This window comes from Mixophyes fleayi, chromosome 1 (genome assembly GCF_038048845.1).
Source record: "Mixophyes fleayi isolate aMixFle1 chromosome 1, aMixFle1.hap1, whole genome shotgun sequence".
NCBI classification, from domain to species: Eukaryota; Metazoa; Chordata; class Amphibia; order Anura; family Limnodynastidae; genus Mixophyes; species Mixophyes fleayi.
Genome location: NC_134402.1, coordinates 132,936,211 through 132,962,319, shown reverse-complemented (window position 1 = coordinate 132,962,319; position 26,109 = coordinate 132,936,211). Strand labels below are relative to the sequence as shown.

The 26,109-nt window shown below is 41.0% G+C and overlaps 1 protein-coding gene and 1 long non-coding RNA gene across 2 annotated transcripts in view; one reads left to right on the top strand and one right to left on the bottom strand.

Moving 5' to 3' along the window:
• CFI (complement factor I) overlaps positions 1 to 16,380 on the top strand; it is a 75,075-nt gene extending 58,695 nt beyond the window's left edge. The window contains exons 8-13 of the mRNA XM_075200569.1: positions 4,516 to 4,551; positions 4,902 to 5,011; positions 6,695 to 6,798; positions 9,461 to 9,744; positions 15,615 to 15,716; positions 16,039 to 16,380. Of these exons, the coding sequence (XP_075056670.1) occupies positions 4,516 to 4,551; positions 4,902 to 5,011; positions 6,695 to 6,798; positions 9,461 to 9,744; positions 15,615 to 15,716; positions 16,039 to 16,256 (854 nt within the window). The 3' untranslated portion in view covers positions 16,257 to 16,380. The remainder of the gene's footprint in view (positions 1 to 4,515; positions 4,552 to 4,901; positions 5,012 to 6,694; positions 6,799 to 9,460; positions 9,745 to 15,614; positions 15,717 to 16,038) is intronic.
• Positions 16,381 to 18,292: 1,912 nt separating this feature from the next.
• Positions 18,293 to 25,447, bottom strand: LOC142142722 (uncharacterized). Its single transcript, XR_012689300.1, has 2 exons — positions 19,423 to 25,447; positions 18,293 to 18,727 (listed from the first exon to the last, which is right to left on the bottom strand). It is a non-coding gene; the product is annotated as an uncharacterized LOC142142722 (long non-coding RNA).
• Between the last annotated feature and the right edge of the window lie 662 nt (positions 25,448 to 26,109).

Here is a 26,109-nt window from a genome sequence, read left to right as displayed (position 1 = left end):
AACTGGACTGGCTACAACAGCGACCCGACCCTAACAACGTTCTAATGGTCGGCAACGCAACTAAGTCAAACCACTATGACTAACTAGGTGTGGTGCACTAACGGAACTGCTCACTTACACACTACGGGGAACACCAGCCGGCGTTCACAGCCTAAACCGGAGGGCGGTTCCTAACCCCCTCACCCAGGTCGTACCAAGAAGCTGCCTTCTTGCTATGGGGTCACCCACGGACCCTAAGGACCGGTTCTTTAAGCCCGGCTGAGGCTCAGTAGAACAGCACACTAACCCGCGGGCCGACTGCCGCACGGAACAGCCGATCGAACTGAACCGCCCGACTGCCTGTACTCGGGTATCTCACACGTGTCCCTACGTCCGGAACCACAGGTCCACCTGCACGGAACCGGCCTTGAGGACCCTTGATCAGAACCACGGCCACCCCTGGAACTGCCTCAAGGTGTGCTGCACTGCCACCGACTCACTCAGCCACCCCCTCTGGGTACCAGTGTGACCCCGGGGACCTAAGGGACAGGGAAACTACGTGTGTTCTCCCCTGACTATGTGTATGCTGGTAACTACACTTGTCCCCACAACACGGGTTAGCACAGGAAACACAGGGAACAAGAGCCTACCTTTAATGGGGGCCTGACGTCTTGCCCCTGGACACAGTTATGTAGCACACCCCAAAATACCGTAATGTAAACTATACTCGCCGCACAGACAGAATAAATACAGTATACAGTACTTTGCACGCTACTTACCAGAGCACACCGCTGTTAGCCAACCAGCAGGTTGCTACAGCACCACAGGAGCCTCCGCTCTACTGTACCTCCTAACTACGTGTGCTCACCTCACACAGGACCGCGCCTACACTCACGAGGCTCCCACGCCTCTACCACACACCACCAGGGCCTTATGCCCTACACACCATGGGTCTCTGCCCAGCTACACACAGAGCCTTCTGCTCTGTTTCATGGGCCTCAGCCCCCTCTCTAACTCAGGGCTCTGAGCCCACTAACTAGGGCCTTGTGCCCCGCTACCTAGGGGTCCTAGCCCCTGCCTGAGGCCTGTGGCCTCCCTGACTGACTGAGGGCCTTGTGCCCTTAATAGCCTACGGGCTACCAGCCCCTAACCAGGCCCTGTGGCCTTCCTATGGCCTCTAAGCCACTAACTACCTAAGGGCCTTGTGCCCTTATACACCTGGGGCTCTCACGCCCCCTGTCTAACTAATAGGGGCTTGTCCCCTTTATCATATATACTATGGCCTACTGGCCCACTAACTTCGTTGGGGCCTAGTGCCCAGATCCCTGGGCCTTGTGCCCCTAAGATAGTGCCAACGGGCCTTGTGCCCGACTGTGGCCCCGGGCCTAGTGCCCGAATTAACGCTGAGTCACTTACCTGCTCTGCGCAGGAATCTCAGCTTGCCACGCCGTCTTCTTCCGCCTTCTCCGGGTCTTCCAGACCCTCCAACCGGCGGCGCCTCTTCTCCGGTTCGGCGCTGTTGAGAGCTGCTTGGCGGGGGCGCTCTCAGCCCTTACAAGGGCTCCCCGCCGGCGATCACTGCTCCGGCGGCTTGATTGTAGTCTTCGGGCGGCAGGGTAGCTCACGGCCCTTACAAGGGCCCCCTGCCGCCGCTGCCGCTGGTCCTGGTCCTGTTGCTGGACGTCGTGAAGAGACGTCCTTCCTCTTCTCCGCCGACGGACTTCTGGCAAAATGGCGCCACGCGGCGACTTATATAGTCGCCGGCGTGACGTCATCAGCCGGCGCGAGCGCTGATTGGCTCGCGTCGGCGCCAATCTTTTGAATGGCCGGGCGCGAGCCGCGATGGGCTCGCGCATCCGGCCGCTGATTGGCCAGCGGGAAAAGATGAGCCCTGATTGGCTCATCCTTCCCCCGCGCACAGGACCTGCAGGAAAGAAGCCACGATACTCACCGCTGGATCGCTGGACGGGTGAGTACTTCTCCTCTTCTTTCTTCCTGCTGGGCACCATCAGGGACCTCTTCAGCCCCTCCAGGGGCACAGCGCTGGCGGACATCTTCGCCCTCTTCACGGGCACCGGCTCCAGCATCTTCCGTCCCTCCAGGGACACAGCGCTGGCGGGGGTCTTCACCTGAGACACCCCCACAAGAGTAGGAAAGGGACCACGGAAAGAGCTAGTGTTTGCACTGAAGTGGAATGTATATTTTTCCTAGGGCACCCTAGGCTTATACGCTCGTAAGTGCCCCATCACCATCCACGCCAGACTAATATAAGCGATAGCTGAAAACGAACTCCCTCTTACAGTAAAATCTGGTTGCCTTCACCCTCTTTTCACCAATGTTTATATTTGCATGTTTATATTTCCACTTGGCTTTTTAAAAGGGTCATGGCAATTAAAATCAGAACTGTATAAGCAGAACAGAGACATGAACAAGTACCATGGGAATACATCAAGATTAAAACCTTACTACAGTTTTCTTTCATATTCTCATTTTACTTTGAAGTAACTATTCTGTTATATTTTAAAATTAATTTCAGTTTATACTTCTTCTTGTCAATTTTACAACCCAAAAAATTTGGTGCTCGCCCCACAAAAACCTTGCGCCCTAGGCTGCAGCCAAGACAGCCTATTGAATAATCAGTCCCTGTCCACAAATCAGGGGGAGCAAAGACAGAGAGCCAAACTGTGAGAGCAACGACTGTAAACTGCCCCTCTCTTAGCTCCAAGAGGAGGCAGCAAACGCCAGCTTGCCTTTCAGAGACTTCATCACCTGGTAATCCCAAGGGAAAGGGCCTAGAGTGGAGAGAGACTGTCACCCACTCCCCTCAGACACACTGAAGTATAGTAGTGAAGGGTAGGGTGACCCCACTAATACAATCCGACACTCCTAACCAAGCCTTTAAGTCAGCATTTGATCATCATAATTTTAGTGAATTCATTATAAAGTCTATTGCACATCAAATACAATTTATCTAAAAGTAGAGAAAATATCTATATTATATATAAATAGAAAAATGCAACATTTGGCATAGAACAGCAAACATACACCATAATATAATATTTCACACAGAGTTCACAAACAGAAAACTGTTCTGGTTGTCCAAAACTTTGACAGGACTATAAATACTGTACAATCTTTAGCTCCTGGATTCCTAGTTATAACACTACAAATAGACTAGCATTTAGGGAGAAAACTGAACATTTAACCAGCTTTGTGAAGCACAACAACAAAAATTCGGATGCCTCAGCATTCAAAGCTGGCAAAACTCTCTGCTTTCTCTCACATTGCAGCTATTACTACACAATGTCATTAAAATGCATAGTGTAGATTACCCTTCAAATGCATTCCCCTTTTTGCTTAAACATCCCCACATATACAACCATAAAATAAAGGCACGGACACCGACTTAAGTTTGGAATAAAAAAGGTTCTTTTATTACATTATTATTTTTTAAATTATTTTTTTATTTTTATTTTATTTTATTTATCTTTATTTTATTTTATCTATCAATACTATCAAAAAACTATAAACAATTTGGACCTTTTTCTTTATAGAGGTGGCGAAGAGCAAGGGCAGCCAGCTAAAAAACCAACATAAGCCAATACGGTGGATGATCGCCTCCTTTCCACCAACCCAGGTTAACACCTTATCTATTAGCCGGTACTATACACTATAGATTAACGCAATACCCTCTGAACTCAAACTGGTCAAGCCCTTTCTAGGCAAAAACCTGATACTCCTTACCAGAGTATCAACGAGTCTAATAACATTGAGGGAACCAAGGCTATATCGCCAACACATTAAGTACCGTATGTTTAACAACATTATGACTGCCATGCTCTCCTGCCATTCAAACAAACCTCACTCCTCGTGACGAGGAAATATAACCAATATAACTTGAAACCAGGGCGGGTGGGTGGTTCTCCGGATCCAGGAAACAGGAAGCTCTCTCCTTCTCCTCCTGCTTGATGTATTCTTTCCACGACACTCCCACATCCTCCCTATTGGCTGATTCCACCACAGACTTAAACCCCCCAGTGGTAAGTAACATTATCAGCTTCACACCACATGATTTTAAACTCCCTCGGCTAATGGCCTCTCTCATAAATCTCTACATGCTTGTTGTAGCATTTAAAATTACAAATATATATTTATAATTGTATTAAAGTTTTTCACCTTGGAGACTTTGCTCAACACCCACCTTACATCGGCACATTAGTACATAAGTAGGTTCCCTCCTCTGGGTCCCCTGTGTTTGGTCAGTTGAGCAGGTAAGTTACTATTAAAAATATAACACAGAGGTGGAATTACATTCTAAATTTGACCATTCAGACAGACACGTTTTGTCAGTAGCCCTCTCTGATCTTGTGTTTACTTTAATCTGTTTTATTGGGAACATAATCAGGAACATTAACAATGTCTGGACTAGGCCTACTAGTTTACACAGTAAGACATGCTTAATGGCATCAATGCCAAACCACAATTCTACAATTTTCTGCTCCTAGTGTCCACTAACTAATGTATTTTTCTACGCAGAGGAAAGAAATGCAGTAAGCTACAATGTTGATAAAGGTAAGCAAAAACACACAATGCTCCTCATAATTTATTCATGTGTATAGGTAATAATGTACTCCCTGCTTAAAATTATAAGATTATCCTCACTCAGGAAGACCATATAAAGCAGTGCTGTCCAACTCCTTTAACATGGAGGGATACTTTTTTTAGTCATACATGGTGGTGGTCCAGATAAGGTGCCATAATAGCACACAGACATGTAAATACTGTTCTTAGCATGAATGATATGGTTATAAAGGATGAGAAAGCTTTATGCTACATGGATGTCTCTTTCTCTGAAAACAATGGGAGGACTACATCACGTGAATCGCTTAAATTAGTAATGTTTGACTTGTCTTTCCAAAAAGAGAGAAAGTTTTTAAGAAACGCTATTCCAAGCCCAAGCTGTGGAATCGCTAAAGAAATCCATGCATCAACAAGAGTGAAAAGAATCATTGGAGGAGAAAAAGCAGAAAAGGTACAAAAGTATTGTGTTAAGATGACCATAAACATAGCTTGGCTTGTAAAATAAGCAATCAGATGTAAGTTCAATATGATTACACACATATGTTTGACACACCTATCTGTTTTAGCATATGGGGTACAGGTCTGGGTAGGCCACGATTAGCTGGACAATGATAATTAAACCTAACAAAAGGGATCTAAAGATGATGGACCTGATTCATTAAGGAAAGTAAAGCATTGCAACATGGTTTTGCCAAGGTTCAATGTTATTCATTATTTTTGCTTTACTTTCCTTAATGAATCAGGCCCGATATATTTATCGGCTAAATAAATTAGAAAGCACTAATAGATTTTAGGGCCCCATATAACGGGACCTTCTGTTGGCCACAAATAGGTTCATCCTGCCAGTCAGCCAAAGAGATAGGTCATCATTCGATTTGGACGAGAAATGGCTATTTGATGACTGAAATTTTTCTGACTTTACTGTGACCTGTTAATATGGTCGCAAGATAACCACACACACCAATAGTAGACTAAAAGTTTTCTCTATTCACGTATGTCATGAAAATGGACAGTGTAAAAACACATGTAGCTAGAAACACACTTGTGCAAGTAAGGAGATATATATACAGTGGCCATTTTTAAATGTGTGTCAATCATAATTTTCCCTTATTAATCTTATATATTTCTAGTTCTCACCGTATTTTAGGTAAATTAATTTATTTGTGGTTCTGATATGGAATTCTTTTGTGTTTTTATTGTTGTTTTGCCTGACAATTCTCACATTTACTAAGTGTTTAATAATAATATTGCATACCTTTTAAACACAGATTAGCCAATACTTTGATACCAAGCCAAGAAAAAGGATTTTAAGAAACTGTATAATTTTATTTTTTTTCACTAATTCCTATTTTCCTAATTCTCCCATGTCTGGAAAATTCTATAATCGGGAACTTCATATAATTAGAAAAATGATTTAATCTCTGTCATTTCAAAAGTATGTAATCTCGAAAATTCTCAAATCTGGTAATAACCAAATTGCAATGTTGCAGGATTGCAAATTCTACCTACTACACTGAATTAATTTCTATAGCGGTTATATTTGTTCATGTCTATAAAGTTGAGAATTTGTTCAAATGTATATGTTACTCAACACCAATATTAGGTCCATGAGCAGGATAGTTAAATAGCAGCAATCCCACATTGATATTTTTTACTTTAAATACACAGTTAAGTACCTTTTAAGTACGCATCTTACAGTCCTTTTCTTAGTTGTCCTTCTACAAATCATTATCATTTCAAAAACTCTCTGGAGGTTACATATGGCTTCCAGAAATAGACACAGTCAGTCTGCTACATAGACCCAGGCTCACAGCTTTTAGCATTGCATGTGTAGAAAGAGGGGAGTATTTTATATTATGCAGAGCAGTCAGAGCTCAGAGGGCCTGTCTCTGCTGATGACATCATGTGCCATGTGACTGTGGTTGCCACGGTAGTCTATGACACTGAGCAGAATTGTAAATTATAAATAGCAGCCTAAAGAAACTAACCAAGGGAGAATAGTAAATACCAACATTCATCTTACAGCCTACCACAGGGATATGTTAATAAACACTTCATTTTTTCATTGGATTGCTGCTTTAGGTCAACAATAATACTTTCTCATATAATGTGTCATTTACTTTTTTCACTTTAGAATCAGTTTCCATGGCAAGTGGCTATCAAAGATGGCAACAACGTTAACTGTGGCGGGATTTACATTGGTGGCTGCTGGGTTCTGACAGCTGCTCACTGTGTCAGGTACATACATTTTCCAGTGTATTGCTGTAACAATGTTAAAAGGTATATACATCAGGGCCATCTTTTCCATTGGGCACGATAGGCAGCTGCCAGGGGCTCCACGGGCAAGGGGGCCCCATGGGCACGGCTCTTAATGAGAATAAATAATCCTGCAAAAGAAAAAAATCTGCAAAAAAAAAAACCTTCAAGGGTCACTGAGCAAGTACATCTATCTATCTCTATCTCTATATATCTATATCTATATCTGTATCTGTATACATCTATATATCTATATCTATATCTAGGGGCCCCGGTGCACTGCTTTGCCCGGGGGCCCATAATGTTGTTAAGATGGTCCTGATATATATTCCCTCTTAGGAAGGGGGACTGTCTTTGAAATGTTGTGTTCTTTTCTGTGCTTGCATCAATAAATATACTTTTTATGGAGATGAATCTCTAACTAATGCCTGTGTGAAGACTTTTAACCTTTTTTTTATCCATTGTGTATGGACAAGCAACAATTCCTTATTTCAAGACATTTCTTTGAAATACTAATTCGTAGAAGAAGACATTTACCATAGGTCTATGACTGGTTAATATTTGGTCAATTACTATTGGTTAGCTACTATTGGTTAATAATACTAAGACTATGAGCAATAGCCAAAAAGTGGACATGTAACTTACACACGTAGGGGGACGACGACATTTTTGCAGACTGAACCAATATCCATGATACTGTAGCCACTTGAAAATGTCAGGCCTCATGAATATTAGGTAGTCAGTATATTAGTGATGTCATTGGTTTATAGACCATAGGCTGGAAACTAATTCAGTCCACAAAATAGAGTTTTAACTTATTTTTCTGAAAATATTTAGTAAGTATTTAGTTAAAGAGATGCGATTTTGCTTACTCTACAATGAAAATTATTTAGAAACATTAGTGGAATGATAGCCAAATAATTAACAAAAATGTCAAAGCATTCCTTTCATATTACTTTCTGCTATTGTGTACTTGGCATAATCAGCCAATACACTTATATGACATCAATTTGTCATTCAGTTATTATGCTAATCCAATCACATGTTGGTGTATTAATTACAAACGTGTACCAGCCACCTACACAGGGGCATGCTGGGCTATGTGCAAGATGATATCTGTCCCCATGGGACAGGTGCTGGCCATACACCCATGTGTGGTGGGAGGTCTCTACCTACTGACTGATGAATGGCTGGAACTATCCACCAATCAGAGTGCAGGAAGATGTCAAACCAGCATGCCAAAAGACTCTTTTCCCTCTTGAACCCCATTTGTTCTTCTCTGTTACCACCCCTCCATGCATGCATTAATCCACCCTTCTCCTACTTATCGCAACCTCACCCCTCTCCAACATCTCAGCTCAACCCTTTCCTTCATGACTTATTCACACTTTCTCACCAATTGCCTACTCCTTCTATATGCTCTGCTTCCTGCATCTTCCTCTCTCTTCAGTCTACACAAGCTGGAATAGCCCTCACACCCGCATATAACCTTCCCTGGTCCTCATTCACACCTCCTCCTCCTGGTTGTTGATGACATTTACTCCAGCCATAGGCATTCCCCACTATTTACTCATGCTCCTCCTTTCACCTCAATATTTCCCACCCTCCACTAACCTCCAATCCTTTCAACCTCATTGACATTTCTCTGCTTCCCTCCCTCCCTTTTTCCTGCACACTCTGGGACACAAGATCTTTTCTGCAACAAACTCACATCTAATTCCATAAGTGGGCAAAAAGTAAAGCAAGAAAATGAGTAACTTTTCACCTTGGCAAAACCATGCTGCATTGGAGGGGGATGTAAATTTAAGATGTGATGACAGATTTATAGTTGGGTTAGGACATGTCCTAGATCAACTTTAAATTTCAATGTACAAATAAGCTATCAGGTATTTGTGTGCTACATGAAAAAACAGACCGTATTTAACTCATGGGCAAAATAAGAAAAAAATATTTGCACCACTTGCAATGTTACATAGTTTTGTCCAGGAGAAAACTTATTCATTTTTTTACCTTACTTTCCTTACTGAATCAGGCCCATAGAGTTAGAATTGGGACATCCATGTCGAGATAGCAGAAAGATAGTTGGTCACACAAGTGTAGAAGCAGAGAAATCATGGAAGGAGAGGTAGATTTGGATATTGTCAGGGTAGTGGAGGTACTGTATGAGCAAATTAGCTCACCAAGAGAAGAAGTGTAAGAAAAGCAGCGGATGAGTAAAGAGCCCGTTGGGAACAAAATAGACAGTAGAAGTGGAAGGATGCTAGAGGTAGAAACGATAAAGTTGCAGTTGGATGGGTAGGAAATGAACCAGGAAAGAACTGTGTCAGAAAGACCAAAGGAGTGAAGGGTGTGCAGTAGAAGAGGGTGATCAAATATGTCAAAACCAGCAATAAGATCCAAGAGAGTAAATAGGGAGAAGCTATCCTTATATTTTGCTGTAAATATATAAGTGATCACAGAGTCATGAAGCTCTCTATGTCTTAATCTGGAGTGAATTGATATGGTGTATTGTCATGATATCAGCCTACAAAATGCCTTTGTGTTGGTGACAGGTTCATGTTAATATAGAGTGATGCTGTTTTAAAACAGTGTAATGTTTTGCAGCAATATCACCTTTCAGCCAATATTTCTTCTTTTTTTGCAGGGCAGATCAGCCCCAAAAGTATCGAATAATTGTTGAGCTCTTGGATCGTTTGCATTATGACGGGAACATAGATTCTTTCCCAGTGAAAACTGTAAAAGTCCATGAAATGTACAACCCTAGCACATATGAAAATGATATTGCTCTATTGGAGGTCATCAATATATACAATGACCCAAAATGTATGCAAGTTGACAATAACCTTGTACCTGCTTGTGTTCCCTGGTCACCACATCAGTTCAAGGCGGGGGAAACTTGCACAGTTTCTGGATGGGGACGAGCAGAAGGTAAAATATTTATTTCTTGCTAGTAATGCAAGTTGTGTCTATTAATGAATACATTTATGGCAATGACCAGCACTCTGCATTGATACTGTCATTTTAATGCTCTGACAACTTGTTGCAATTATGCTACAGATCATTTTCGAATGTTTTTCACTACGTTAAACAATAGATACACATTAAAGGTACCTTATGGGTATTGTTAGAAAAATAGGGATGCTAGTCATCTTCAACTGAGTAATGATGATTGGTGTATATATATATATATAGAAAACCAACAAGTTGATATAAATGGCGCTAGTAACCACAGCGTGACAGAATTATCAATGTAAATCAATACAGTATAAAATGGAACAGTTCCAGATATATAGTTGGCTCAAGTGTGAGCGGCAGCCACGATAACCTGTAGCCAGATGGTCAATCCGGAAATGGAAACACTACAACAAAAGACAGGCACGGCGCCTCAATGTGTATTATCAATTGAATATATATATAGGCGAATGTAATAAGCTGCGTACCATAAGGTTTTAGTAGGTCGTCTTAATCCTATATGGGAGACTCTCCTTCCAGGCTGTCCCCCCAATAAATCACAGCTCGGACAATGCAGGAAAAACAAAAGTAACATAGAGTAGTACGGTCATGGTATACATCACACTTCTTGTGAGCATGCACACCACCTATTTAGGTTTCCTTATTGTGAGAAAAAACCATATATACCCAAAGTGGAGAATCATATACAGTATATTAGACACCCACGTGATGTATAATAATAAACTGCGTACCAGATGTTTTCTAGGTATAAGCATAGATAAATTCCTTGGATGATCAAATATATATTCTCTCCATCTCAACCTCATTCATTGGCGGCAAAAATGACACAGAGAGGAAAGGTATAAATATACAATTGAGTTTTAATAAAAAAATATAACAATGCACTTACATCAAGGAGTGCAGATATATGCAGATTTATGCTGGCAAGACAGGCTCAACGCGTTTTGTCCCGGTAGCAACGGGACTTCCTCAGGAGCAAAATGATAGATAGTCATACTGTGTATATCCCCAGCTTTATATAACGCTGAAGCGCCATCTTGGCGCATGCGCAGATGCCGCCCATCAACGCGCACGCTTCAAAATAACTTTATTGACACAAATTGGTGTTAGTACAAAACTAGATAAACCTCACATATGAATTAATTATGATAGCTCATATTATTATTCATATAAGTGTGAATAACACAACCAGTGTAGACAAACGATTCTTTTTACACCAAGATACATAGCATATGATTACTATTATTAAAATATCACTATTTAAAACACATTATGAAAAAATGTATATCACTGTTAGCTTCAAAATACAGATCCATATAAATATATAACCCAACTAGATCTCTATATATATCCAATAAAAATCATTATTGTATAGTTTGTAATGAACATAGCTGTGATATATCTCACTTTACCTCAAATAGATCTATTATTGGCTAAAAAAGTGCATAGCAGTTAAACATAACAATATAAAAATTAAATAAAAATTAAAATTAAATAAAAAAAAAAATATATATATATATATATATATATATATATAATTTTGTAAAGAAACTTGTCCCAACCTCGAAAGTGAACTAAGACTGGGCTGGTTACTGATATTTCCAGCAGAATCCCCACGCAAAAGCCGCAAACAACCACCAGGCAGTCTATAACAGTTCAAAATACAGTCCCTATAGTACTACAGGTCCCAGCATGCCACAAGCAATAGTATGCTCTTGCAGCCATGGTTACACTGGCAATTTACAGGGATCAGTAGTGTCATATATGAAAATGCAGGTTTTTTTTATTACACATTATTACCCCAACACCGACCAACACTTTCTCTGAGTAAGAAAGTGTTGGGAGGAGTCAAAGAACATTCAGTACAGGGCTGTGTCTTCCTAGTGGGGACAGCTCATTTTTGGCAGGCCTTTTTGCCCTAGGGAATAAAGACCTTTGCTGAACAGGCTGGGGTTGTATCCCACTATTAGAATGGATCTTTGCTCCAGGGGTCAAGTACCCGCAACAGACAGGTGTATATGCGCATGTGTCTACCTTTGATTTAGTTGCAATTATGTGAACAAATTTTTACTGTAATTGGCCTGCGCTTGCTATTACAATTCCCTATGTAAACATAAGATGTCATAAGTGTAAGATGAGCATAAGGAGTCATAAGTATAAGATGAGGCCGGATCCACATACAGATGCCTATATATAAATTATTGGTACAGAAATGCGTAGTATGAGGCCCTAAATCTTTAGTGTCATATGGAGATATCTATTTACACAGTGAATCTGCCCATATTGGTCCAACATTGCAATAAGGGTGCCCAATTAAACAATTTTTCTGGATGGTCACAATCTCATCTGTTCGGTCAGAATAAAATTATGGTTGTCTGATGTCCTCAAACAGACACCAATGTGCTGGAGATTTTTCATGCTTTAGAATAAACGATTGGCTCTGTATATGATTAGATACATCTTGAAACACAACACACACATTTTTAAGATCGGATTTTAACATGGATGGGCAGCTTAATGTTGCCCCTTTTATTTATTTTTTGGGGGGCATGAGAAAGAGGGAAATCTGGGAAAAAAGGAGGGGAAAGGAACGGTGTAGCTAAGACCATTAAAGAGAAAGGAAAATAAAAGATGAGAAATTGCTAATCAGAGGGATCTCCGAGTGAGAAAGTAAGAAGGACGAAAAATTAGAAGTTAAGTAAAGGGTAAGCGAGACTGGAAAAAAGAAAACCAGGGACCCCAGACCTTCTCAAAAGACTTAGGATTTCTTAAGAATACTATTTATGAATTCCATGCGTTGGATGTGCCAAACCCTACTAATGATAGTTTGGAGTGGTAGGCTGTTTTCAATCAGCAGCAAGTTGACAGGTGGCAACTGAGATTATGTGCCGAACAAGTTTATTCTGATGATGAGTCGGGAATTCCAAGGGGTAGGTGGAAAAATTTAGGCTCTAGGAGAATAATAAGTTAGAGGACAGCAAACATCAGGTTCTTTATGTCTGATCAGAAACATGCGAGTTTCAGGTATTACCTCCATATATGGAGAAATCTTTCTTCTATAGGACATCCACACATCAGCTATCGGAGGAGCCAGGGAACATCTTTTTAAGCTGAGTTAGTACGTAATACCAGCAAAACAAAATTTATATACATTCTCTTTTATTTTCACACAAATTGAACAGCATTCTCTCGGATCTCAGCCCAGTCATAATCATCCAGGACAGCTCCTAAATCCCGCTCCCAGGCCAATTTATGGAAATCACTCATAACCGTGGTAGAGAGAATGAGCTCTAAGTGAAAAGTGGAAATCAGGCCAGCTGTGGATGTCTGGTGGAGACACAGCATTTCAACATGGTTTAGGGACCTGAGGAAAGGCAGTGTCTAACTGTGATATGGAAGTTTCACAATTGTAAATATTGATAAAAAAAAATTAGTGGACATATTAAATTTAGATTGAATATCGGAGAATTGGGGAAAAACATTGTCGTGAGTTAGATCATTCAGGTATCTAATACCATGCGACTGCCATGGGTAAAATACGGATAACACTAGGTCAGTGGGAAATTCCGGATATTTGAAGAGTAGAATCACTGGGGATGGTTGACGAGACAAACCATATGTTCGGAAAGCATTCCCAAATCATCAGCGAGTGGGAAACCATGGGATGAGATACAGCACGCTTCAGACGATGACCCCTTAGGAACCAGAGGAGGAAGGTGAGGGAGAGCAATCCCAGACCCTCGACTTCAAGGAGAACCCAAACTATAAAGGTACCAGGGTTGCACCGTGAGATGCATTGAGCAAGCTGAGCAGGGAGGTAATATTGCATAAAATTAGAAATGCCCAGTCCACCACCCCGAGAAGAGCTTTGCAGAACCCAGAGTCGTGCCCGCATGCTCTTAACCGTCCATATGAATAATGAGGTATAATATTGAAGGAATTTGAAAATGTAGGGGGGGTGGGAGGATCTGAATGAGACAAGTCTGGAAGAGGTATAAAAGTCTTTGGAGGATATTCATTTAAGTGGCGTTAATATGGCCTAACCAGCAGATAAAGTGATGGGATCATGAAGCAAAATCTGATTTGAATTGGGATAGTATGCAGGGGAAATTAGCTTGAAACAGCTGATGATAGCGTTTGGTTATGAACACTCCAAGGTACTTGATTTTTTGCATTTGCCCAATTGAAGGGGAATGTCTGTTCTAGGAGATTTTGTCCGCTCCAGGAATATAAAAGTTCAAGACTTCCATTTTGTTCTGGTTAATTTTATAGAAAGAGACAAGTTCGGTCAAAAGAGGGGAGCGGGGGGATTAGTTGGATTTACTATGGTCAATAAGACATCATCTGCATATAAAGCCAATTTGTGCTCTGTGGTACTCACACGAATACCACATATCTCCCTGTTAACTTGTATCCTTGCTGCCATTAGTTCTATTAATAGAGCAAATATAAGAATAGAGAGAGGCCACCCCTGTCGCGTACCATTGGTAATCCAAAATGGCGTTGAGATGAAACAATTAGAAGAGATAGAATCTGAAGGGGATTGAATAAGAAATATCCTTAGAAAATTTGCCAGAGAAGCCCATTGAGCCAAGCACCTCATACATGAACATCTAAGTTATATTGTCAAATGCTTTTTCGGCGCCTGACACCAGGATCAAGGTGGGGATATTATCATCAGGAGTGGAGTGTATCAGACAGTCGTCCTGGTGTTGCCTGCCTCTGTCGCAGCTTTCTAGCTAGCATAGAATGTGCTTTGTCAGCCTTATCATAAAAGTGCTGTTGAAGCTTGTGCATAATAGAGACTGCCGTGCGAGAAAGCAGTGTATTTAACTGGCTCTTAAGTGACTCAATATGTGAAAGCAAGATAGTATTGGGGTTTTGTTTATGTTGGTCCAATAATGCGTAAATTCGCTGATCATGGGAAGACATCTCTGCAGCAGCAACGTTCCTAGCCGCTGAGGCTGCACTAATCAGTTGACCATGTTTAGTGGCTTTATGAGCTTCCTGTACAATTCCTGGAGCAATATCTGGTGATGAGTTCTCCTGAAAATAATCAGAGATCAACGTTTTGGTACTAGAAAAAGCTGTCGCATTCACAGCAAGTCATCCAATCGCCATCTGTGTGGATGAGGAAACTGTATTAACTCCAGAAGGCTATGGATTCCGCATGGTCTGTCCAGGAAAATGGAGTGATACCGGCCTGTACAGTCAGAGCCGCCAGGCAGTGGGAAACATGGATCATATCGATGCAAGAGTATATCTGTTGTGGAGCCGAGAATTTGTATAATCTCTTGCAGTGGAATTCTTAAGACGCCAAGAGTCGTATAAGTTGTGCTGTTTGCGTAAAGCAGATAGGGTTAATGAGTCTCTGGAGGAAAGAACTTTCAGGGCGATAACAACAGAGTGGATCGTCCTCTGCGATGGTAGTCATTATTCCGTTTAAAGTAATTCCAACAATACATAGACCGATGTAAATATTCAGATTTGCATAAGGGCGACAAGGAGAAAATAGAGACTTACCATATAATAGACAGACAATATTCCCCACACACTAGATACACAGCAGATATAAATTACGACTGTATAAAATGGCGCCACAGTGAATGTCACTTACAATGGCCACAGTGAGATTGCCAGTTTTAAGGTGGCAGTGGCCGGACCCACTGCCTGAATTACATTATATAGGCATGGGTCGAATATTACTAATTCCTTTTGATAAACTCTAGATATTAGGAAACATTTTAGTATGGCTGTGTTCATAGCAATAATATGTATTGTAATATCTTAACCCTCTATGTTTATTGTCACGTCTTTCTCTTTAGGGTTGGTCAAAGTGTTCCATCTAAAGTGGGGTCATATTAAACTGATGAATAATTGTACTGAGGTTTACAAGGAGCGTTTTCTTGATAAGATGGAATGTGCAGGTAAGACTTGTATCTTCACCTGCTGGACCATTTTTGAAAACTGGTGTAGCGTAAAAATTGGGTTTTGGTTTTGCATTTGATCAAATTTGCCTTGGGTTTTAAAAAATCCCGTTCTGCCAATGCTGATCAGCTATTCCTACTTATTCTTAATACTCCTGAAATAATTTAAAAAGATAACTAATTAAAAGATGACTAAATAGATTTATTAATAAATGTTGTGTTTTTGTTTACTGTTTATTAATCTTAATGTAATGTAAATAATTTTTCTTGAAACATTTTAAAAAATGTGTTAATAAAATGTATGTTTTACTATTGGTTTTAGGTACCTATGATGGATCAATAGATGCCTGCAAAGGTGACTCAGGAGGACCGCTAGTTTGCTCTGATGCCAATAATGCGGCCTATGTTTGGGGAATAGTAAGCTGGGGTGAGAATTGTGGCGTGGCAGGATACCCTGGAGTATACACTAGGGTTGCCAGTTACTTTGAATGGCTAAGTCGAAATGTTGGAAGAGCACTCATATCTAAATATAATATTTAATATATCCAGATTTCATAATCTGAAAAAAAGCTGTTCACAAGATCATGGTGTAAAAACACTTGCTTTCTCAACACCTGCTCATGTAGTTTGTCTGTTTCCAGCAACAATAAATATTTGCAATGTTCCTTGCATTTTTCCTAAATATTTCCATGCATTTTATCATCATTACGAATAAGGCATCATCAAGATTGTAATATTTAAAGTGAACCCATCACCTACACAAAATGGATGTAATATACAGAACACAGCTGAAGCCAAATGTCTTGGTTTTGTACTGGTGCGCCATGCTTGTCGTCTCAGCGCACTTCAGGGTGCATGCCTACCCTCTGCTCTCAGCCTCCACATCCTAGAAGTGCCCTGCAGGTTACAGAGCGGCAGACACATCTGAAAGGGCACAATGTGCAAGACATTCACAGTCACATCAATGTTCAACCTCCTACAACTTTACTGCCAATCCTTTTCAATACAACAAATTCCTCTTTTTCACCTAAAACACTGCTCAGTGTAACCTCAATTGTAACTTAAATATATCATGAGAGTGCATCACGACATGTGGCAATTGTGTGCATGTGTGAAAAGGGTTATTACATTGTTTGGAGTGTATAGAATGAGACCTGAAGCCAGTGCAAAGCTTAAGTTCTTTTGCAAAGTGGAAATTGCTGTGGGCTTCTCTGTACATAAAGGCACGCCCATTAAAATTATAAAAATGCACCCTCCCACCCCTTTATCTCCTTACAATAATTTTGCTCCGCAAAATTACAACCCATTTCTCATTGTAAATGCAAAGCATACTGGTGCACTTTACTAGGAACACCATCCGCCAGGGCCGCAATTAGGGCTGTGCGACGGGGCAAATGTCCAGGGCGCAATGCTGAAGGGGGGCGCAATTTAGGAATATTTTAGGTTAATTTGGTTAAAATTGAGGGCTAGGGGGGCGGCATTTCTCTTTCTCGCCCCGGTCGATTGAATTCTAAGTTACGGCTCTGCCATCCACTCTTCTGCACACCTTCATCTAGCTCCATAAACATTTGCACAAATTGAGGTACACCATCTGCTCCAAAGCTGTTTTTGTGCTTGGTATATTACCTTACTATTCCTGAGTATATAGTCTATTTATTCACATTATTCACAAGAAACCATTGACATCACTCTGACACTCAGCTCATTCTGTATCTTGCAAACAGAATGGCATCCATTATAGAATCTTTGTTTGTAAAACCAATTCATAAGTGGACTCTGGCTGCCATAAACATTCTTTTTATTGTGTTCAGTCTTGTCTAACCAATCTAAGGTAAAGATTAGTTTAATAGATTTATAAATACAAAGACCTATTAAATAAACTTGTCAAGAACAACATGTGAAACTTGGAAGCCCACTCCTTTCAGTAAGCTTCTTATCAAATGATAATAGCACAGTGTGTGGCATTGTTTCCTATCCTGTAGCTCAAACTGGTCTATCAATATACCTGAAGCTGTTCTGCCTGAGGTTACTCATATAAACTTCACTGTGGATTATTTCCACAGTAACCTGATTATATGAAATAATGTTGTATGCTATTATTATATTGCTGTATGAAGGAAGAGTTGGACATAAGTTCATTTGCTCCACATAAAAATGGTACTCACATGAAACAGGTTGCACTGCACATGCACACAACTTACAGCTATATTTTCAGTTGGGTATATTTTAGACTTGTGGCACCTTGCTCTTGGATAGTACAAGGGGATGCAAGTCAGCTGTGTTTATGTGTAATTTCAGTAAAGACATTTTGGTGTAATTTTCCGTTACTGATGATTATGGATGTATCCATATTCTAGATTTCAAATTGCACACATCTTATCTATTTAAATAGTGCTGTAGAAACATCCGTGTTTCCCTTAGGGGTAGGTAGAAATGTCCAGGAAAAACTCACAAAAAAAAGAGAATAAGCAGCATCAGTATTAACTCTTTCAGATGATGTACAAGTTCAGTATATATTATATACATACCTATATAAGGTGGATTTATAAAAACAATACAAAAAACACAAGTCAAAATTATAATGAATATATTAAGATTTTATTAAAATTAAAATCACAAATCAATACCAGCTAAGAACTGGGAACTAACATTTATTACAAATATTTTTAAAATTAAAGTAGATAATTTTCGCATCAACAGCTTGCACATAAATCATATGGGCAATTCTGAAGTTCAGCAATAACTGTCAACAATTATATGAAATTCTGGGAGCTCTCCTGGAGGTACTGCCGGATCCCTATTCGTTGTCTTAGCCTGGCATCCGAACGACCAGCTGTCCGACTGGATAGAACTGACTGTAGCCTAAGCGACTGTATCATTCACTATTACAGCAATGGTCCTACGGTAGTCCCATAGGTGGCGATCAATACTACCTGGCGGCTGGATGGGAGAATTATAGAAGTAGCAGGCTCCCGTAGACAGGAGTCTACTATTTGGAGCTTGTTCAACCACTGGAAAAGACAGAAGAAAGATTACATTAATGATAGAAGAGAGTACATTAACTTTGATTTAAGTAGTACATATACAGTATTTTTATATATTACTATTATAAATTTATTATTATAAATTGCCAGTGTAGTTACCCATCTGAACAAGGGAACCTTAATGCAGTAGATAGGCATTAACAATTTGATCAAATTGTGCACCTCAAATTGGGCCTGATTCATTAAGGGAAGTTAAGTAAAAAATTGAGTAAGTAGTCTCCTGGACAAAACCATGTTACAATGCAAGGGGTGCAAATTAGTTTTCTATTTTGCACATAAATTAAATACTATCTGTTTTTCATGTAGCACACAAATACTTGATAGCTTATTTGTACACTGACATTTAAAGTTGATATTTGTGTGCTACACGAAAAACAGACAGTATTTAACTTATGTGCAAAATAGAAAACTAATTTGCACCCCTTGCATTGTACCATGGTTTTGTCCAGACTACTTACTCATTTTTTTTACTTAACTTCCCTCAATGAATCAGGCCCCTTGTATTTATATCAAATATTGATATTACCGAGTCTAATGCACAAATGTTTGTTATTAGTATGTCTTAAAGCAGGGGTATTCAACCCGCGGCCCAAACCCCTATTTTTTGTGGCCCCACCAAAGCTGGCCCAGAATTTTTTTTAAAATAAAATAAAAATACTTACCTGAAGCAACGGCATCCGGGGCCATCCTCCCTTTGCACTGAATGTCGGCCATAACGTCATCATGCTCCACATTTTCAGTGAGAAGCGCACCGAGAGCAGTTGCAACGGAAGAGACAGAAGAGAACAAAATCAGAAGAAAGAAGGCAATAGAAATGTAAGTGAAGGAGAGCAAAAGGAGCATAATGGAGGGCACACTATGAAACAGGGGAGACAAATGAAGAGGAGCAAATGCAGCATAGAGGGCACAGTGTGAAACGGGAGACAAGTGAAAGGGGAGCAAAAGCAGCATGAAGAACACAGTACGAAACAGGGAAGACATGTGAAGGGGGAGCAAAAGCAGCATGGAGGGCACAGTATGAAACAGGGAAGACAGGTGAAGGGAAGAAAAAGCAGCATGGAGGGCAGTGTGTGAAAGGGGAGACAGGTAATTTGGGAGTAAAAGCAGAATGGAGGGCACAGTGTGAAACAGGGGAGACAGATGAAGGGGAGCAAAAGCAGCAGAGGCAGTAGCGGATTCAAGGGGGCGATCGAGGCAAATGCGACCCCCCCGACTAGCATCACAAACCTAACTTTAAATTGCTCCAAGACGCCGCCAATCAAAACTGGAGGGGTAGAGGACAATCACAGGATTATGCTAAATCTCCCCCCCCCCCCCCAAAAAAAAAAAAGACCGCCCCTGCATAGAGGGCACAGTGTGAAACGAGATACAGACAGGTAAAAGGGGAGTGAAAGCAGAATGGAGGCCACAGTGTGAAACGGGAGACAGGTGAAAGGGGAGCAAAAGTAGAATGGAGGGGATACAGTGTGAAACGGGAGACAGGTGAAAGGGGAGCAAATGAATGTCAGTGAACTCTATGTTCTTTGGATTTTGCAAGATTTTATACACTTCCTCTTAAAAGCACTGTCACTTGCGAACAAGAAAAATAAGGCAAAACACAATGTGTAACATAGCATGACTAAGCATGCCCTATGAGCTTCAGAGCTTGCCGATTTGTGCAATATGTCCCCAAAAAATTGTTGTACATGTAAAGAGTTGTTTAAGAACAAAATACATCATACATGCAGTAAGTTATTTATTGACAGAAGTAGAGTAAATATCAGTCTGTGAGTCAATGGATTGTAAACTTTAATGATGTAATCTTGCCAGCTGACAGTACAAAAGTGAGTACAACAAGAACGCCCCATGAAATTAGTGTGAGATCATTGGGAGTGTCGTGAACATAGAGAGCTTGCAATTATTTATAAGGGATAATTCATAACTGCAGTGCAAATAGATTGTATCAAATGAATCCATTCATAAGTTAAAGTGTAAAATTTAAAGACAGAGGGCCAGATTTACTATGCTGCGGGTTAGAAAAAGGTGGGGATGTTGCCTATAGCAACCAATCAGATTCTAGCTTTCATTTATTAAGTACCTTCTACAAAATGATAGCTAGAATCTGATTGGTTGCTATTGGCAACATCCCCACTTTTGCAAACCCGCAGCTTAGTAAATCTAGCCCAGAGAGTCTGATGTGAGTGTGTTTGATGGCTTTGCACATTCCAGTGTGAAAAGATAAGTGTGTCACCTGGGACATCTTCAAATGGCTCCTACTGTGAGACAGCCTGGCTTGGGAGGGAGTTTTGGACACTTGAATAGACTGTGTGGGGCCAATCACAGCTGAAGATCCTGGTAGGCAGCATGTGAAAGCCTATACAGGTATATAGAAATATGACATCGAAAGGAAAATGTTGTCATAGTTCATATTTTGGGAAATCTGGGTGTGCCTCCATACTGAGGAGCAGAAATCACACCAGGGTTGTGAATGACAGGTATGGGGGGGTATCCGTGAACAGCTAAAATATCTTTGAAAACAGTATGTCACATTGTCATAATTCCATCATGTTTGGTATTTAAATGTGCGGGAGATTATGACCGGTTTATTGAAGGGGGAGTTATTTCTCTGGGAAATATCTGTGAAGAATTACCCACAGGTCAAGACTTTGGGAATATTTGTGAGCAAAGTATAGTGACACCCACCCGACATCCCTGCCCCCTATTAGCATTAATCACTGCCCCTGTGAAGACCATTCCATTTCATTTTGCTTAAAGTCCTGTGTTTTGCAAAGGACAAACTGTCAGACTTTTTGGGAAATCAATTCACATTGATAAGCTGTCCATCTTCTTTCAAGCCACATTTTCCTTGGCCAGAATGCAATTCATGTAAGTGCAAATCTGAATGTAACCCCTTTTTATTTTAAACTGCTTTGCTTTTTCTGTCAGTCTATTAATTGTTTATTCATTATTTATCTTTATATCTGAATGCCCTATATTTTTGTATATTAAATCTATAATTCAATAAGTTGCGTCTTTGATACTCTAACGAATCCATTAGCCTATTAGAAGAGATTGCTCGACCAGGTTAACCCTTGGAATGCCAGTGTGTGATTTGTTGATACATTTGATTAATAATCTGTGTGTGCTTGTATTTACATTTGTGTAACAGTCTGGAGGTGTGAAGAGTTAACCCTGTGTGTGCTGGTGTGGTTCTTGTTAGTTTGTGGATAACTAGAATCCTGTGTGCCAGTGTGGGACAGTATATTGGGGTCCTATTGCCCGTACTCAATAGGTGGTGGCAAAACCTGAAGTGTTTGGGGGCGATTCCGTAGGTCTATAACCTGTGTGATAGGTAGAGAGAAACTGCGGGCTGAAATTGTGTGAGACCTCATACAGCGAACACCCCAAAGTCACGGCAGCTGGGAGCGTGTTCGTGACAGGGAGGAAAACACTAGTTTGCAGGAATCTATTACCTGCAAAATAGACTTGTTCTACGGAACAGGATTTCCACGAAGCAACAGCAGTTGGGTTAGGCAGCAAGCCTCCCGAATATGCTGAGGCAGAGGAAAGTGAATGGTCAATTCTCCAGCCAAAGGTGGAGCTCCCACAAATCTTGTGTATATAATGTCACATCCATGACCGCAGTCACATGGTCGCATACCAGAGCATTGCTGGTCATATTAATCGGAACCTTGTTGGTGGCAAACACCAACACAGCACTGGAGTCATGAGTTTGATTCCCGACCATGGCCTTATCCGTGTGGAGTTTGTATGGTCTCCCTATGTTTGTGTGGGTTTTTCTCCGGGTACTCCAGTTTCCTCCCACACTCCAAAAACATACTGGTAGGTTGTCTGCTATAATTTGCCCTTAGTCTCTCTCGGTCTGTGTGTGTGTGGGTGTGTGTATGTTAGGGGATTTAGATTGTAAGCTCCAATTTAGATTGTAAGCTCCAACTGATGTGAATGAGTTCTCTGTACAGAGCTGTGAAATTTAGTGGGGCTATATAAATAAATAAATGATGATGATTATGAACCAGTACTAGAAATGAGTGAAAGTGCCTGACAGTTCTGGCACCTTTCAATTGTGGAGGAAGACCAAAGCCATGCTCTTTAACAAAAAAAAAAACAGTTTATTGAACTTTAACTGACAACTTATGGTAACGGTTTATATGCTGCTGTTAGAACTAGGGGAGAGATAAGCTGGAAAAAACAACTTTGGCTTCAAAATTTAGGAAAGAATTGTAATGCCGGGTAAAAGATTATTTCTGCTCCTTATTGGTGGCTGCCTGAGGCTTCTTTTGATCTTTTGCTGCGCCTAGAGGGATGACAGAAGGAAAGATCAATAATACCCAAACACAGAGTATCCAGAGGAAGCAACAATTCTTGCAAAAGGACAAAGGGTGGGTAGAGTGGGAGATGTTGCTAGGTGGCAATCCTGTTCCATACAACAAATCCAGTTTGCAGGTCATAGATTCCTGCAAATTAGTGTGGGCAGACTACCACATACCTGGTGGTTGATCTGAGAAACTCAATCTTTTGTAGATTGGTTGGTCTCCAATTATGCATAGCAAAGGTACGAGCTGACATGCTTCTTCTGTGGCTGCTGTCCCTGTAGGGGTTGGCTTCTAAACTGGTTTGTATCTATCCTTGCAACTTTCATGGTCGCCACAAGCCATCATCTGATAGTAGAGGATCTTGCCGGGCAAAACGTTTTTCTACAAATAAGGAAAAGCTGGGAGATATTGTCTCTCTTGGGAGCAGTCAGACCTAAGTTGGAGGATAGGCACGAAGCCACACAAAATGTAGACTCTGAAGAGTCATATATAACTTTGAATTATTATTAATGAATGAGGAAGGCTTAGTATCACCTTTTACAATGATGTAGTACCTCACAGGAGTCTATGATAACCATGGGTCTGAGGTGCGTATGAGCATCAGTTGAGCTCCTCTAGCTGCTATGGCAAGAGCCAACAAAGATGTCAACCTACAAGATAAATAGCCTATGTTGGAGTCTGTCTCCCATGAAGCTAGGAAGGAGTGGAAAGGCTTGATATAACAAGTCTGGGAGTATTTTGGTAAGATGGGTCTTGAAAGGTATATATACCTTGTAGCAAGTTTCCAGTCCCAGATTTCTAATGCTTTTTTTCATAAGGATATTGATGTGGTGGCCCCTATTCTGTTTATATATGATACTGCAGTCTTGTTGAAACCCCTTTTAAGTGGCTGGGGACTAGAGCTTTCAGAGCCAATTTTGCTGCTCATAGTTACAGTACATTTATGAACAACTGGTTGACCAGGTGCCCCATATCGCTTTCTCTTGTGAGAAACCTCCCCAACCAGTCATGGACGCATCTTTGTTAATTGTCATCAATGGAGGGGCATCTAGGTTGGGGAGAGGAGGAGGCCAAATGAGACTGCCCCAATTTGAAAGCTCTCCTTTTACTCTCCCAGAGAGATGTATGATTTCTGAACAGGAATAGCAGGCATGTATCAAAGTTCTCAGGAGATCCTGCAACTCTCCACATAACAGGGGTACGTGTCGAAAAACCAGGGGCATTGCAATAATTTTCCCAGTCATTTGTGCTAAGTTGCGGAGAGACATTCTGCACTTTTTTGAAGTTTTTAGAATGCATTCCTTTGAAGTCTAGCCATTTTTCTGGTGGTACAGCAAGAGAAAAAGAAAGGGGATCTAGGTTGAACCCGACAAATGTGATGGTTTTAGAAGGGGTCAGTACTGATTTTTGTATGTTCACAATGAACCACAGGTTTACTATCTGAGAAAGGGTTAATTCCCTGTGTCCTAAAAGGGTATTGTTGTTTGGGTGCACTAATAGCATGTCATGCAGGTAAATGGCACTGCTTTCATGACTCGTGTAAAAATGTAAGGGGTGATAGACAGGCCAAAAACCATACCTGTTCACTGAAAAAAGTTGTCTCTAATAGAATCTATGATGGCGCCTGTGATTGGAGTGAATCAATATAGGTGGAAAGCTTCTTTTAGGCCTATTTATACACAGAAGCAATCATTCGTGAGAAGGTAATGCCTGGAATACCTTCCCTATGAAACCTCTTCAGTTTCAAACATCATTGAAAGCTTTGACACTCAGGACTGGTCTTATAGAACAGTCTTGCTTTCTTATAGGAAAAAAAGTGGCTGATCCAGCCTTAGGCATCATGGTCCACCAATTCTATCTTTCCTTGCCGTAGAGCCAGTGCCAGTATCTCATCTGAGGACTGCAATTCCTTGAACAATAAGTATGAAATGCCTGGCATGGAAAACGTATTAAGGAGGTTTAACCTTCACTGGACTGTTTTTAACAACCACATGTCTGTTGTAATCTGCTGCCACTCCGAAAATGACTGATGAGGATATGTTGGTGAACTCACCGTCACTGTGGCCTCTCTTAATGTTGTTCCATGTATTTGTGACTGATCGTCTGGTGGCATCATGGGATCTGTGTACAAAGCCTCCTCTTTGGGATCCTCTTGTGCCTTGTGCATCTCGGGCTGGACAGAAGAAAGGACCTCCTGAAAAATTCATTAGCTTTCTTGAGGTCTGAGAAGGATATTTGGGCTTTATGATGTGCTTTGACTTCTTCCATAAACTGAGACCCACAAACATTGGCATCTAATAGGTTTGGGAAGTCAAGAGATTTGGAAGCAAGGTCTGCTAAACCTGCTTTGGTCAGCCACTTAGTCCTGCAGGTATTGGCGAATGTGAAGATACCGGGTTTATCTGGCCCAGTGCTACCCAGTACCTTCTAGGATTCGTATGGTCACTCAGGCAAAATGCAGTTATAAAAATACAACAGTGTATTTATTGCCATACAAACAACACTAGAATATTATGTACACACAGTAAATAAATGCCAGGCAGATTTACCACATCATCTGTCCCTTACCCCAATAACTTAAGGAGATATTGTCACCTGCTATCCAGACTTCATGACCCATGGATCCCTCTCAGCTGCATATATATACTCGAGTTAGAAAACGACAATTCAAAACTCCATTTTGCACCTTCCTGAATGAAATCCAAGCATGAACACCCTCCCCCCCTGGAGTTGTTCCTTATATATCACAGATCTAATTTCCACAGTCTTTCCCCTCCCTGGGCAAACCCCTGCGTCTATTCTTCTTAACCATTGGTCAGTGCTGGACTAGGGGGGTTTGGACAGGGGAGTGAAGATGAGCTGTCCTTTCAGAGAACCTCCCCTGTTAGATGGCCTGTCTGGACTAGCCTGGTGAGAACAATGGACACTAATTAGTTTTCCTAATCAGGCACATGGCAACCTGATCCCTACCCATAATCCCCCTGGCTTCATTTTAAAGACAATGAATAGCAACCTTACTTCAAGTTATCAATATAC